Source organism: Dermacentor albipictus, chromosome 1, assembly GCF_038994185.2.
Source record: "Dermacentor albipictus isolate Rhodes 1998 colony chromosome 1, USDA_Dalb.pri_finalv2, whole genome shotgun sequence".
In the NCBI taxonomy this organism is placed as follows: Eukaryota; Metazoa; Arthropoda; class Arachnida; order Ixodida; family Ixodidae; genus Dermacentor; species Dermacentor albipictus.
In genome coordinates, this window is record NC_091821.1 from 510817913 (window position 1) to 510834574 (window position 16662).

At 45.7% G+C, this 16662-nt stretch overlaps 1 protein-coding gene across 2 annotated transcripts in view; it reads left to right on the forward strand.

Moving 5' to 3' along the window:
- LOC135913369 (uncharacterized) overlaps positions 1–16662 on the forward strand; it is a 169196-nt gene that overhangs the window by 100484 nt on the left and 52050 nt on the right. The window contains exons 2-3 of one of the 2 annotated variants that reach the window (XM_065445966.1): positions 11632–11867; positions 13735–13898. In XM_065445966.1, the coding sequence (XP_065302038.1) occupies positions 11632–11867; positions 13735–13898 (400 nt within the window). The remainder of the gene's footprint in view (positions 1–11631; positions 11868–13734; positions 13899–16662) is intronic. The other variant, XM_065445967.1, reaches the window with a different exon arrangement.

The following is a 16662-nucleotide window of genomic DNA, read 5'->3' on the forward strand; positions in this document are numbered from 1 at the left end:
CAGTTGCTACAAATATTAGCTGAAAATGGTAAAAAGGGCCCCCAGGAGGGCACAGTAGCGCCGCCATACCAAAATTTGAAGAGCTTAACGCTTTCTAATTACTGGTATTTGTCTAAACGGTATGTCGTGGTTCAATGTAGCCCTGTAGTCCAGGGGCCAATTCGACCATGGGTACTGTGCCGGAGCCCAATTATTCTCGGGACTCTACGTATGTCAGTATTAATTGCCACTAAATCACAATATTTTTTCCTTATTTCTTAACATTATACAGCCAAAATATATGCAGCAAAACCATCATGTCCGCGCTAACTTATATGTTACAAAGTACTGAAAATGTGTCCAATTCCTTCCCCCAGTCTTGATGATGCCAGTAAACTAAGCCTGATGCCATCAAAGCTCAGAAATGTAATCGGGAGCACGCACAATGTTATCGCATGCTTCGTGTGGTGTACCATAGCGCTCAGATGATTCTTGTGGAATCTAGAAGAATCGATTGTAAAACCCGAAGTGCGTGGTAGGACACATGTGTTTAAGATCTCGAACTTGCTTTGCGCCAAGATAATCTGTCCAAGCCTTCATACTTGCTCTACAAGAAGCCTAGTGCACTATCAATATGTCGGGTGCTTTTAATGGCACCAAAGAAAACTATTAAACGAATACAAATATTGGTGACATCATTTTATCATTCGAGTGTTCAAATTGGTAACCTCTATATGCGGAGCAAGTTGCGATGTCTGCGTAATTAACAAAGCTACGTTCAATAAATTTTCAATAATTGATCTTAGGTGGCTAAATAAGATGAGTAGTTTCGAGCCCGTTCTCGAGATTATCTAGCACATCGAAGAAATTTTGACTAAACATCCTTCTTTAAGAGCTAGTCGAAAAAACATTTTCCAAATGAACGATCTTGGAAAGCGTAAGGGGTGCAGAAAAGGAGCATTTGTAATGTCACCGAAAGAACAGCGCTTCAAGACGGGACACAAAGGAGGAACCACCCACACTGCGTTAACCACTTGAAGCGCTGTTCTTTCTGGGATAATGAACTAACTAGCCCGTCAGTCAACCCTTGCAAACCTGTAAGTCCAGCTGACCGCACCTAGTCTTTTGGGATGTTATCAATAGTATGACCCCGTGAGCGTGTTCCTTGCAGCCAGTCCGCTTTCAATTTTTATTCAAGCTGTTTCTTTTTTTTTCTTTTCTTTTTTTTTGAAGGCAAACAGTTTAAGGTTTTACTGTCAACATAGCAGCGAACGTGTGCCGCCGAAAGCTTGCTTGGTCGCAGAAGCGATGCATAACGCAAAATTGGAGGACGCTTAAGCTTCGCCTTCAAGAGTGGAACGCGACAGCGTTCCCGTCGACCCGCCAAGGGATGTAAGACAATGGGCTTCGGCGCAGCGACTACAAGCCCCGCATTGGACGCGGTGAGCGTCGAGCAACGCAGCGTTCGGCGCGGCAACGAAATGTGCGCCTGAGCAAGCGACGCACGCCTGAGCCTTAGAAGAGCTCGTTTCTAAGGCAACACTGCATTCACTACAGGCGCGTTTGTACCGCTTTGAAGCATGGAACTCGTGGCTCAGTGGTAGCGCCTCCGTCTCACACTCCGGAGACCCTGGTTCGATTCCCACCCAGCCCATCTTGCAAGTTGTTTTTTATTCATTAAGGGCCTGCTTGGATTTATCGCTCACGGCCAACGCCGCCGACGCCGACGACACCGGCTTTTCTGCGACACGAGCTCCTTAACGCTATCGCGTTAATATAATATTTGAAGAGCACTCCTGAAAATACCATAACTGATACCAAATCTCAGGTTTTGTCGTTCCGCCATCTGGTACGAGACTGTCGAACTCAGTCCTAGGTGGCGCTACAAGTACGCAGCACGTAAATCCCCTTGATGATTTGAAAGTAGTGACACTCTCCTCCTCAGAGCGCTTTCCTCCTCGATTCTCCTCGCCCGCCGGCTGCGCACGGCACGCTATTCCTCCTGGGCTCCCGCGGACGGGCCGCAGGATTCTATGGAGGCGTCTTATATTGGGCCAGTTGCGCGCCCCAGTGGGGTTGAAAATTTTGAGAAATGCTAATAACAGCATCTGTAATGCTGGAGGCAACGTTTATGAGGAGGTTGGTTTTTTCTTAAAGCCGTATGAACGGGGTATACTGATTTAAAGGGAGCTTTGAGGCGAGTTCTATACTCCAGACAATTTTTCTGCCGCATGATTAGATGTTTTACTTCGTGCGTCTGGTCTAGTATTGCTTGTGACTCATCCCTTTGTGTGTGGCTTATTAAGCGAAAGCCTTACACCTCTGTTTCAAGGTCCCGTTGTGAGCTACAGAAAATATCACGTGACCGAAGGAAGGCAGGAAGTGAACCAAAGCATGTGCAGCCGCGTATAAGAGATGGTTAATGATTACCAAAGTAATGATTGATTAGTGATTGGATTGTTGTTCATGCACCCTAATCCACCCCAATCGGTCTTAATACCCTTTCATCAACACTTCACCTTATTCCACCATAATCCGCCTTAATTCTCCTCCACGCACCTAAATCTTTATTCATGCATCTTAATCCTTCGTAATGCACTCTAATCCACCTTAATCTTTTTTATTACACTCTAATCAACCTTAATCCTCCCTAATCCACCTTATGTGAACCACTAATGATTCATTAATTAACTTGGGTAATCATTCTCTCATACAGGGGTGGACATGCTTTGGGTCCCCTCTGGCCTTTCTTGGGTCACGTGATACTTCCAGTTTAGAACGCGACCTTGAAACATAAAGATCTAAAGGCTTTCGCCTTAAAACTTAAAAAAAAGCTCAATTTTGACTAGTGAACGCTCATCACCTACAATACTACGGGGATACTTGCCACTAATTTGTTCAGGGTGCAAAGCAGAATCAATAATACTGCGCTTCCGACTGAATAACAGTTAGCGACGTGTGAAGTGATGGCGCCACCCCAGAATATTAAGCATACTGAGGACAACCACAACAAAAACGCTGGGGAGCAGGCCGGAAGAATGATAAAAAAATGCAGCATTACGGGATGCTTTGCTACGAGCTATAAGAAAGACTCCTCAGCTCGCAAACAACGCTGTTCTTTGTCAGAACAAAGTTGCTTCGGCCAATGTCATGCAGCCACTGCTTCCTATGCAAGCCGGTACGCTTTCGTTGTGGTATCATAAAAACGGCATAATCATCTTCAGGCTTGTTGCTGCAGTTATATGCGCAACAGCCCGGCATAGCACTAGCACATAGACCAGAAACACTGCGCACAACGTTCGCTACGCCGTCCTAAAGCACCGAGCCAGCCGTGCTCAGGGGGAAAATGGCGCGAACGAAAAAGAAAAACACAAGCAACAACTCAAGATCCGCGCGTTTCCAAGGGCAACGGCAGGGAGACCAATCGTCGTGCAGAAAAACGGAGGCAAAACTGGTTGCCGCGGGAGGGACATGCAAGGGGCAAGGAGGAGACGAGGAGGTCGCGCGGCGGCGGCAGAGTTCAAAGAGTGGCGGTACTTTCAAATTATCAAGGGACTTTAGCAGCAAGGCGTCGAACCGCGGCCAGCACAACGCGGAGCGAAAGATACGAGCAATCAGACGACTCAGCCACGGCTCCCAACGCTCACGCAAGTGATATGCTCGGGTTTTTTAGAAATAGCACGTGAACTTGCACGACTGTGATTCAAAAATTGCTTCTGCGAACAGTGTTACGTAATGTGTAGAGAATCGAGAAAGGCATCAATCGAAAGTTGAGTCTTCGTACTACATACAGTGTAGCGGCCTTTACGATAGCGGCAATACTTTTACTACAGCTGGCGTTTTTGTCTCGAAAGTCGAGTACAAGTTTTCGTCGTTACCGTAGGCTCCCATGGCTGAATATTTAACCACTCTGGGAACAAAATTCACGCTTGCCACAGCGTGATCCCTGCATCTGGCTCGTGTGGATTGTCTTCCAGAACTTGTCTGTCACCTGCTTTTTCCGACAATCGACCTCCAACTTTGGTTATTCGCAAAAAAGGGCTCGTTCTATTGAAAACGCGCTAGCTTCGTGCAGGGGCCGCTTGGAGTGCTAGTTGTTACGTGTCCAGAAAAGCTGGATATGTTCATGTTTCCATCTTCCTCGCGTAACAGAATGGGGAGTAATTGGTAAGGGTTCATTTACTGTGGTTGAACCTCGGGCGCCGAACCCAATTTTAGTCAGCCATTATATATGCTAAGACTTGGCCAGTAAGCCATGTGAACTTTTATGTCCAGTCCATGCTTAACAAAAACGAGAAAAGTGGTGCGGTAGCCTAATTAGTGGCAACATAGTGGATAGAGCGTTGCGCTGGTAAACTCGAGCTTACAGGTTCAAACCAGATTGTGGAATTCGATGGGAACGAAATGGAAAAACAGTCGTCTACTTCTGTTTCGGTGCATGTTAAAGAACTCCAGGTGGTGAGAATTGAACAGGGTGCCTGATAATCATATTGTCACGTGGTAGTGACGGTCGAGGACACAGCAGCAAAACTGTGAATGGCGAAGCTTACTTTATTGGGCCCAGCAGCGCCCACGAGAACAAGCTGCACTTAAAGCTCAACGAAAGCAGCGAAGAGAGTCGGCGAACGTCGAAAATCTGATCGTCGGCTTTTATACATCAGTCATCGAGGTTCAAGAGTTATGACTGGTGCCCACGGGTCTTCAAGAAAGTTCTACGCCATTCCCGTCGCGCGCACACAAAATCAGATCACACAAGCTTCGGTGACGCCAAACATTAAACAGAACCATCGATAAAATTCGAGGAACTTCCGATACATGCAGGCGCGTCCTGCGCTGTGCGATAACATTTGTAAGACGGTAAAAAGCGCTCACCCGGAAAAGACAAATGACTACACGTGTCAATATCGCCAAACGTAAAAGGCTAGAATTTGTTTAATTAAAGAAAGAATACCTTAGCTGCGTCCTGCGGCTTTCTTCTAGGGGCGTAAACGAAAGAAATTATTCTTGAGTCGGATTTCTGAAAAATCATGTTACGCTAATCTAATATTTCCTACCTAAATGTAATGCGGCTCTCAACTGTGCGTTCGCTCCACTGAGCAGCTTCTGTATTGCAAATGGCTGTTTTCAATTATACGGTGCACTATCATGAGGGCAATAATGAAGCAGTTAGGGGAACGACATGCCTCACATACACGTAGAAAACAACAAGAAAGGGGGTTAACCGAGAGGCCCGATTTTTATTAGTCATATCATAAGAAGTGAACAAACACTGACACCAAGGACAATACAGTGGAAATTACTTGTGCTTAATATATGAAGTAAACAAACGATAAATTAATGGAAATGAAAGTGGACGAAAGAACGACTGCCGCATGTGGGGAACGATCCCATAACTTTCGCACATCGCGTGCGATGCTCTGCCAATTGAGCTACTGCGGCGCCGTTTCCTTGTCCACTTTCTTGGGTATTTATGTTTCCTTGTAGAACCATGGAAGTGTTAGCATGTGCCACCACTCACATTCCTTGGCAGCGGACGCGGTACATCCGTGGACGTAAAACGTGGAACGTTTCTTTATTTCATTTATTAAGCACAAGTAATTTCCCCTATGTTGTCCTTGGTGTCAGTATTTGTTGGCTTCTTATGACGTACACGTAGAGGTATTTGTACATCTGCTGTGTTCTTTGAAGAAGATAAATGTAGTATCACATTGAGCACCCAGTTTTAATGGTTTGAAGACATGGCCAGACTGTCAAAATTATGTTTTTCTTGCCTGAATCAAGTTATCAAATATACAGGCTGCCCCAAAACATAGCATTTATATCTAAAGACAGTTAAGAATTTGTTCAGCAGAACCGATTAGCACCCGTGCGTTAATTCTCTCAGGATCTGGTGCGCCTCTTCCAAACAGCCACGACTCTTCAGCATCGCAATATTTCGGAATAAGACTCCTCATTGCATCAGCCCCTCACCTTCGAGACTTGAAAAGTGCGGTTATGCCATACATTCGAACGGAAACGGCTATTCGAAAAATTTTATAGTGAATTCTGAATTCGAATACGATCGAAATAGCAAATACCATTCGATAAGACTATAAGGTTCTACTTCGTTTCGCCTGCTGGTACGTTGAAGGGGATCACCAGCCAAGCCACGGAGATCACGTTTGTATACTTCCCGGCCCCCACGATTCAGTCTCAGTGCATAGGCTTTTCTGCATTGCTGCTGGTCATTGCCTTGACTCCTTTCATCGGAGAGTCAATTAGTTCAGCTCGGATTGGTGCAGCTTTTAAAAGAAACGCGCTTATTCCGGCTGTTGGTTTTACTTCTTCAATGAGTGCATTGAGTATATTTGATAGTGTTTCTCTTACACATATACATAGATTATATTATAGAAGTGCACTGGTCATCTGCATGCCTTCATACCACGCAGGTAACAAACGTCGTTTATTTCACTATAATATTGTTTTCCTTGATCGTTGTCCCTGATCAATATTCCACCAACCAGAAGTGCGCGTAAAATGGTACGAAATCAATAAAAAAATTACATAGCTTGGTGTTGCAAATAGGCGACTTCGGTGGCGAAAATTGCGTTTAACTTTTAGAAAACAATGCTAAAAATAGCAGTTCACCTGGCTAAAACTACAATAGGTGCCGGCCGACAAGAGGCGCGAGTGAATCAGAGCAAGTAAAACCATAAAAAATTTGTGCACAGACATTCTGCAAGAAAAACTAGGCGTAAGCCAGCGTCTGCGCGATGATCACGCGTTCCCTAGCAGGCGACGCACATGATGGCGACAGCAAAGCTCAAGACGTTATGTTGTATGACCCATGCCTCAAATATGTGAACGTAGCATAAAGGTGTCACTATAAATTTGCAGTTGACATAAAACGCCAATAAAGAAGCGTACACTCGCAGTCGGTCTCAACGTCCGCAGCAAAATGTTAAAGAAATTATGGGGTTTTGCGTGCCAAAACCACTTTCTGATTATGAATCCAGGGAAATCACGGGGTATGCGGGAGATTGAAATTCAAGACGATGAGCAAAACGTGAACAAGGTGAAAGGTAGAGCCCACGTTTTGACAAGTGGACTTGTCTTCTTCAAGGCCCTTGAAGAAGACAAGCCCACTTGTCAAAACGTGGGCTTATCAGCCCTTGAAGAAGACAAGTCCACTTGTCGACACGTTAGCTCCTGCTTTCCACTTGTTCACCTTTTGCTCATCGTCTTTCTGATTATTAGGCACGCCGTAGTGGAGGACTCCGAAAATTTCGACCATCTGGGGTTCTTTAGCGTGCACCTAAATTTAAACACTACGGCTGTTTTCACACTTCGCCCCCATCGAAATGCGGCCGCCGTGGCCGGGATTCAATCCCGCAACCTCTTGCTTAGCAGCCCAACACCACAGCCACTAAGCAACCACGGCGGGCAAAACTTATCCCACGTATCGGCGAACGAAAGAGAAAGGTGCACTCCAGCTCATAAACTAAACCTTGTTTTATTTCTTACCCGAGAACTAACCAGTTTACAAAGCAGTTGTTAGGCTACTTTTATAACTGAAGGAAATGCGTGCTTAGTTTCTGAAATGAAGTACTACGCAATTTACTGCAACAGGAACCGCACGGCACACTTACCGCAAAACCAGTCAGAACTGTAACGATGGCACGCACCTTTCAGAGAGGCCAGCCGCATTTGCTCTCTTGAACTTGCAACACGGTTGAGAGGCTTTCTCTCCGGTGCGGCTCGCTGAACGGACACGCATAGCGCCACACTGCGATTCAATGCCACAATCCAGAAACTTGGGCGTGACATTAAGCGAAAGTGCTGTAGTGCTAGTCACGTTTTTGTTTATTTGGCCATCAATGGAAACTGACCGTGGCAACCTTTAATTACCGAACTCTGCCGAGTGAGGCTAGCTTGGCAGGACTGTTTGAGGAACTATCAGACGTTGTTTGGGATATTATCGCCCTTAGTGAGATTAGAACTGGTGAGGCTTGTGCATTGCTGAATATCGGCAATGTCTTCTGCTATAGAGGTCTCCCTAATTAGAAGCAATACGGTGCCGGGTTCCTAATTCATAAGGACATAGCGGGCAACATTGAAGAATTCTACAGCATTACAGAGAGGCAGCCGTTGTCGTAATGAAACTTAGTAAGAGCTATTGATTAAAGGTATTACAAGCCACTCCCACATCCAGTCAGGGCGCGCCATCATCTAGTCACGACAATGAGGAAGTAGATGAGTTTAATGAAGATGTTGAAGTAGCAATGAGAAACGTGCAAGCTCGTTATACAGTAGTCATGCGTGACTTCCATACAAAAATGGGGAAAACGCAGGCGGGTGAACAGGCAATTGGCAACTACGGCGTCGATTGTAGAAACGCTAGTGGAGAGATGCTGGTAGAATTGGCAGAAAGGAATAAGCTGACAATAATAAACACCTTCTTCAGGAAACGTAGCAACAGAGAGTACACCTGAAAAAGCCCTAATGGTGAAACAAGAAATGAAATTGATTTCATACTTTCTGCTGATCCCAGCATAGTGCAGCATGTAGAAGTTATAGGTAGCATAAAGTGCAGTGATCATAGGTTAGTGAGGGCTAGGATTCAACTCAATTTAAGCAGAGAAGGAGTAAAATTGGTGAAGAAACAGGTCAAGTTAGAGGCACTAAAGGTAAAAGCAGACAATTTCGGACTGATACTTGAAAACAAATATGCATCCTTAGAACAGAGAGATGATGATGATGACATAGAGGTAATGAATCAAACCGTAACGAGGCTGGCTTAGAGGCAGCAATTGAAGTGAGAGCCAAGGCACGAAGGCAACCAGTAGGCAAGCTCTTCCAAGTAGCAAAGGACCTAATAAAGAAACGATGAAGAATGAAAGTGCACAACTCAAGAGATACAATAGAATTCGCGGAACTGTCAAAACTGAGCAACATGGCGAAAATAAGTGATATTCAAAATTATAACGTGAGACAGACTGAAGAGGCCCTAAGAAATGGACACAGCCTCAAATCACTCAGAAGAAAACTTGACATTGGACAAACCAAGATGTATGCACTGAAACATAAGCAGGCTAAAATCATCAGCAATCTCGAAGGTGTAATAAAAGTAGCGGAAGAATTCTATATAGACCTGTATAGTACCCAGAAGACTAAGTAGTACTCCATTCTGAACAATAATGAACAGAATACATAGACTCCTCCTATAGCTAGAAATGAGATCAGAAGGGCATTGAACGACATGAAACTGGGGAAAGCGGCAGAAGATAGAATAGCAGTCAATTTAATCAAACAAGGAGGAGACCTAATGCTAGAAAAACTGGCGGCTCTCTAAACAAAGTGTCTATCGACTGCAAGGGTCCCAGAAAACTGGAAGGATGAAAACATTATACTAATCCACAAAGATGGAGTCGTTAAAGAACTGAAAAATTAAAGGCCCATTAGCTTACTCCCGATATTATATAAAATATTTACCAAAATGATCTCCAATAGAATAAGGGCAACACTGGACTTTAATCATCCAAGGGAACAGACTTGCTTCAGGAAGGGATACTCTACAATGGATCACATCCATGTCATTAATCAGATTATCGAGAAATCCGCAGAGTACAATAGGCCTCTCTATATGGCTTCCATAGATTACAAAAAAGCATTTGATTCAGTATATATACCAGTAATCATCGAGGCAGTGCGTAATCAAGGAGTAGACTGCTTACGTAAATACCCTGGAAAATATCTACAGATTCCACAGCCACCTTTGTTCTACACAAGACAAGTAGAAAGATAAAGAAAGGGGTCAGACAAGGAGACGCAATCTCTCCAATGCTATTCACTGCGTGCTTGGAAGAAGTATTCAAGCTATTAAACTGGGAAGCTTTAGGAATAAGAATCGATGGCGAATACCTCAGAAATCTTCAGTTTGCCGACGACATTGTTCTATTCAGCAGCACTGAGGCGAGTTAAGAGTGATTGAAGACATTAACAGTGAGAGTGTAAGAGTGGGCTTGAGTAATAATACGCAGAAAACAAAGATAATGACGAACAACCGGGCAAGAGAACAAGAGTTCAGGATCGCAAGTCAGCCATTAGAGTCTGTGAAGGAGTACGTTTACCTAAGCTAAATAATCACAGAGTACCCTGACCATGAGAAGGAAATTAACAGAAAAAAAATTGGGTTGGATCGCATACGGCGAGATTGTGAGCTCCTGACTGGAAGCTTACCGTTATCATTGAAAAAAAAGGTATACAATCAGAGCATTGTACCTGTGTTGACATGGGGCGGAGACTTGGAGGCTGGCAAAGTAGCTTGAGAAGAAGTTAAGGACCGCGTAAAGAGCGGTGGAACTAAGAATGCTAGGCATAACTTTAAGAGACATAAAGAGAGCGGTTTGCATCAGAGAGCAAACGGGTATAGACGATATTCTAATTGACATTAGAAGAAAGAAATAGCGCTGGGCAGGTCATGTAATGCGCAGATTAGATAACCGTTGGACCATCAGGGTGACAGAATGGGTACAAAGAGAAGAGAAGCGTAGCATAGGACGGCAGAAGACTAGGCGGTGTGACGAAATTAGGAAATTTGCGGGTGCTAATTGGAATCGGTTGGCGGAAGACAGGGCGAATTGAAGGTCGCAGGGAGAGGCCTTCGTCCTGCAGTGGCCATAAAGTAGGCTCATGATAATGATGATGATTGTAGTGAGAAACTGTAGGTGAAAAATTGCCTACTGGTTGACGTACTAGTTGTGACGTCATTGACAGCGCCAAAATAGCGAGAGGCCTCGAGAGCCACATAGGAGAGCAAGCGATGTATTGTGGCCCACTAGGCTAGGGGTCGCTCCCTAGCTGTTGCATGCAGCATAATAATGCTTGCATCTTATTGATGACAGTATCGCCTACAGAGTCACGAATGTTTCCTTGGCGTGTTCAAAAAAGTGTTATAGTACGCGTTTCAAAAATTTTAGGGAAAAGCTTCGCAGCAAGGATGGACGCACTCAGGTGACGTCTTTTGGTGACGTCCCTCTCTGGGAGTCAGCGTTACGCTTTTGTAAACGTATTTGCAAATAACCCTCGGGGCACGGGAGCCCAATTGTCGAAGTCCAATTTGGCATAGATTTAGCAGACCCGACGTAGACACTAGTAATGCCCTTCAACGTTATCGGGTAGGATTACAAAGCCCGTTGTTAATGAACAAGATTATGGCGAAGCTGGCATTGTATTTGCAAATCTTTGAGGGCCTTTGAACGTTGGCAGCTCTTCCTTGTCTTGATGTGTACTTGCTATGAGAAGTATAACTGCAGTCTTGCAGTATTAAATATTTATCCGCACGCAAAGTTCGGCCGTCCTATATCTTCACAATTCGATATCACCGCCGTAGTCCTGCCCCTCCTCCGGAGGACTTGTGTGATGCGTGCCTTAGAATTTTGTCATAAGCTCATTGCTCTGTAAAAATTACCAATCGATGTGCGCTTAGCCTCTTTTGCGAAGTAACTGAGATGCCATTTTGCATACAGTTGCATTTTGCTTCCTTTTTCTCATTTTGTACGGGGCTTGACTATGCACACGGGTCGCTTTGAATATAAACATCTAGAGAGAGAGAAAGCATAGATTTAAATGCTCGGTGTTGGCCTGTGCCGATGTGCAAATGATGTGTCGCAGCAGCCGCGTCGTCGGTGCTACCCGCATGGCCGCTGGACGAGCTGAGTCCGCAGCATCGCACGGCGCAGCCTGAAGGTCGGGTCTTCTCCAGCCTGCTGAGGGTATTCGAGGCGGCCGAGTGGGACAAGGTATTTGTCAAAATGGCACGCGTCGTCGTCAACTACTTCACTGATATGGCCTTCAAAGTGCTCTTCGGGTCCACTGGCAGCCGACGGAGCAGCGACGGCTCGCTCAAGGTAAGGCAGCACAAATGTCCCTGTCAGATGAGTGTAGGAGAGGAGTCCCCCATTAGACACAGAATCGCATACCGCCAGTCCAAGGGACTGTCAATAACAATCTGCACCTTCAATACCACTGCACATCTTAAATATTAGCTTATAAATGGAGACAAACTACAGATTTCAGGGGCCCTCTAACGTAAAGCTGTTCCAATTAGTGTGTATTCCAATCTTCTGACTTCAAATTCACGTAACCACACTGACGCAAGCATCGGTCGGACACCCGTAGCCCAATCAAACGCGTTCCTTTTTTATAGGAGATCACTTTTTTCTTTCAAAGCGAACAGCAGTGCCTACATATAGCAGTTTTTCTGATCTAATTGGCTGACACGAGTCGAGGAACACGCTGAAATAGAGATGGTTACCATGGGCCGAGCCAGCGCAGTGAAAATAGATAACTGGGTGAGGAGGGTGGTGCGGGCGCCTGCGATTTGTCCCCTTCCCTTTACACACGTTGCGGTGGGTGGTCGAAGATCGCGGCGGCGTGCAACGGAAGGGTAAATATGCTGCTAAAACACATCCTCGGCAAAGATGAGTTGGCTGAACGATGCCGTGTATGTACAGAAAAGGCTCGATAACCTTATCATGTCATGCAAAAATGTTTATTATACGCAAGTCCATTCTCCCCGAAAGCTCCGAGTTGCCAGTACCAGAGCGGTGGGCGGGAAGCTAGCTTCTATTCCTTTCGGAATCGGGCAGTGCCTGGTTATTAAAAACATTGCTTTGTTCGGCATGTTATTGCGCCTTTAACGCGTTTAGGCCATTTTAACACGGTGTGTTGACACGGTTTTACAATGTCGAGTGACAGAGAAGCGATGTGCACGTTTGACCATTAGCAGAGGGCTAATGCCAAAACGTGTCGACCCACAAAAAATTATTTTTGCTTTGTTTGGTCAAGTCATGCATTATCGGTCAGCACATGTCATATGAGACGGGGCGTTTTAACGGTTTTCGCGACCTGGCCTGACAGACAGGCGACGTTAAGGTTGCCCGAAAATTTAGGTCAGATCGTGCAGCGCTGACTGCAGAATTTGAATAGAAAAAATTGCAATAGCTTTGCATTATAGCGCCGCAGGTGAAGTTACGAGCGACTACTTGTACTCATATTATACAAATTGTTTCATTCAATTCCCTTATTTTCTACACCACTGATGTTGAGGACAAAAGACAAAAAGCCAATATGATATGACATAGTACGCACCTCTTTTTTACTGGCAGCGACAAACAGCAGACAATAAACATTGTCTAACATACTTAATTTGACATGAGGACGATAAAGAATATAACAAATATTACAAAAATTTAACAATACCATACCTACATATAGGTAATTTTCATAGGTACAGCCACACAACATCTATAGTCAGTTTTACCTAGCATTGATATACAAAAAATTTAAAGTAGCAGGAAAGCGGCATAGAAATTACGTACATTGTAGATAATACAATACAAGCTATAATCGTTTCAGTTATATATACAGAAACATTTGACACACGAAATGCAAATATTAAATGTTGAATTTCATCAGAGAAAGAGCACATGTGCTCTTGCTTTGCAGGTTGCAAAATATTTCGTTCTTCAAGGAACAGGTCTACACGTATACTATAATAATTCTGGTGCCGGAAAAAATAAGTTATGTGATGTTGGCATTGTTTTAACGGTAGGGCAGGTAAAATCGCATCATTTGAATAGTATAAAACGTTTTCTTTATCTAACGTAGTCGCGCTTTTTGGTGACATTTCTTCATGCCACTGTGAGCGTTTCGAGTTCGACTATTCTGCTTGCTGTAGTGGCGAATTGTGCAACCCAGCCATGCTTTCCGCAGCTCCTCCGAGCTGGACGTCAGCGGCGCGACATGGCCCAGTACGTACTCGAGCGGCAGCAGGAGGTGAGCCAACTGCCCCCGGACTGCCAACGGCGCATCGCCTGCCGAGTGGGACAACACTTGGGCAGCGTCAACAGCCTGCGCACGCTGGCGCCCATGCTCAGGTATAATATAGGTTCGACACCTCTACGCCTCACAAGGAAGCCCTATCACAATATCAGGACTCCCGTAACCTTAGGACTCCATTTGGGACTCCATAGTCACCTGAAGCAAATCCGAAGTGTTGCTGCCTGGTTCAGTTTGCACACACTTTCGCCAGTTCTCCGACGGAAATAAACGAATAATATTGTTACCGGGAGAAAATACACTCGATAGTATATTTACACGATACATACGAAGGGCAGAAGACCGGCATACAAGATGGAGCCCGTGCGCATGACTGTGGGCGATCGTAGTCTTCGTCAGTCCCCTCATCTTCGTTCGCACCTGCAGTGCCTCGTAGCATGACCCACGGCGGTGAAGGCGCTGTCCCGGCATTCGGTGTGTTCGAGTGATATCGCTTCAACCGGGCAACGTGAACCATATCAGAGGAGGAACGCGGTGTGGAGGTATCGAGAGGTTGTAACTCGTAGTTCAAGTCTGTCACTTGACGCAAGACACGGTATGGGCTTGAGTAGGGTGAAATCAGCGTCTCACAACGACGAATTCACCGTGCTGGTTACCAAAGAAGCACGATGTCACCAGAGTAAAAGTGGGGATCGCGGTGGCAAGTGTCATATATGCGTCGTTGCTTTTCTTGCGAAGTGCGTAGACGCAGGCATGCAATCTCGCGTGCCTCGGCCGCTCTAGATATGGCATTTCAGGCATATTCTGACGCTGTATCGAGAATGGCTGGGAGGATCATGTAAAACGGTATATGGTCTCGTCAATATAAGAAAAATGGAGGGAAGCCAGCAGAGTCATGATGGTACGTATTGTAGACCAATGTGACGAACGGCACAGCAGCATCCCAGTCACGGTGGTCGGTCGGGACGTACATAGAAAGCGCTTTTGTGATAATTCTATTGAGCACCTCGGTGAAGCCGTTGCTCTGAGGCTGATACGCCATTGTAAACTTGTGCCTTGTAGCGCAGGTGTGCGAGATGTCATGGACAACCTGTAAGAAAAAGTAGCGACCCGGTCGGTAAGGAGTTGTCGGAGAGCACCGTGGTGATGTATCACTGCATCGAGAAGGAAGTCGGCGACATCGGTTACACCACTGGTAGGGACAGCCCGCGTGATGGCATACCGGGTGGTGTAGTCCGTAACAACTGCTATCACCTTGTTCCCACTAAGCGATAGACGAAAAGGGCCAAAGAGATGAAGTCCAACTCGAATGAATGGCGAAGATGGTATTTCAATGGGCTGAAGACAGCCAGCTGGTAGGGCAGCTGCTTTTTTTTTTTTTTGCGGCGCTGACAACATTTACAGGAAACGACGTAACAAGAAACGGCACGGCAAATACCTGGTCAGAAGAAACAACGCCGAACTTGGTCATATATCTTTGAGAGTCCCAGATGACCAGCGGTTGGGACATCATGCAACTGTGCGAGCACAGTCTAGCGCATATGCTTGGGAACGACCAATAGCAGTTCAGGACCATAAGGGTGCATGTTGTAATGGTACAATATGCCATCTTGCAGCGCAAACATACGCAAAGAGGGTGAAGTTCGCTGGTCCGTCAGGCTGAGAATGATGGCTCGCAGGTAAGGGTCGCGTCGTTTCTCATCGGCGATGTCACCACACGCGCTCAGCGCGAGGACGCAAGTTGACTCGGCCGTCTCAGGCTGGTCGGATAGGTCTACGGGATGGCGTGAAAAGTAATGAGCCTCCTCATGGAGTCGGTCTATCTTATACACCATTGTGTAAGAGTACTTTTGGAGCCATAGAACCCATCGACCGAGACGTCCAGCAAGATCTATTAAAGACGAAAGCCAGGATATGGCATGGTGATCAGTGATAACTGTCAAAGGGCGTCCGTAGAGGTAGGGGCGAAATTTACCTACTACCCGAATGAGGTCGAGGCATTCACGTTCAGTGATCGAGTAATTGAGCTCGGCTGGTCAGAGAGAACGGCCAGGTTTCACATAACATGGTCGCAACCGTGCTGTCGTTGTGCCAAAACAGCGCCGATACCGTTGTCGCTGGCGTCGGTGCGAACGTCCGTTGGGGAGGACACGTCAAAGTGGACGAGAATCGGTGGCGGCGTGAGTCGCTTCGTTAGCTCAGTAAATGCACTAGCTTGGTCAGGACCCCAGGAAAATATTGCGTTTTTATTAAAAGGTTCCGTTAGAGGGCGTGTGATGTCAGGAAAATTTCGCACGAATCTGCAGAAGTTGCAGCAAAGGCCTACAAAGCTTCGAACGTAGGTGGGCCCAGAGAAATGCTTGACCGCGCGAACTTTCTCCAAATCGGGCTGAACACTCGAAGAGTCAACATGGTATCCGAGCGCATTTATTTGCCGGCAGCCAAAGTGACATTTTGTCGAATTGAACTCAAGTCTCGCCTTGCGGAACACTGCAAGTACTGTCGACAGATGCTAGAGGTGTGTGTCAAAAGTCGGCGAAAAGACAATGACATCATCGAGTTAGCACAAGCACATTGACCACTTAAAGCCGTGAAGGAGGGCGTCCAACATTTGTTCGAATGTGGCGGGAGTCATTGCATAGCCTGAATGGCATCACCTTATTAAGCTGAATGAATGAATGAATTAATTAATTAATGTTTGATCTTTAATGGTCAATACCCGGAAAGAAGGTCTATCGAATAAAAATACTTGGAACCACTGAGACCGTCAAGCGCACCTTTTCTTTTACTTGGTTAAGAATCCGGTATTCGATACAGAAGTGCCAGGGTTTGTTCTTTCCAGCGGGCACGACAGCAGATGCC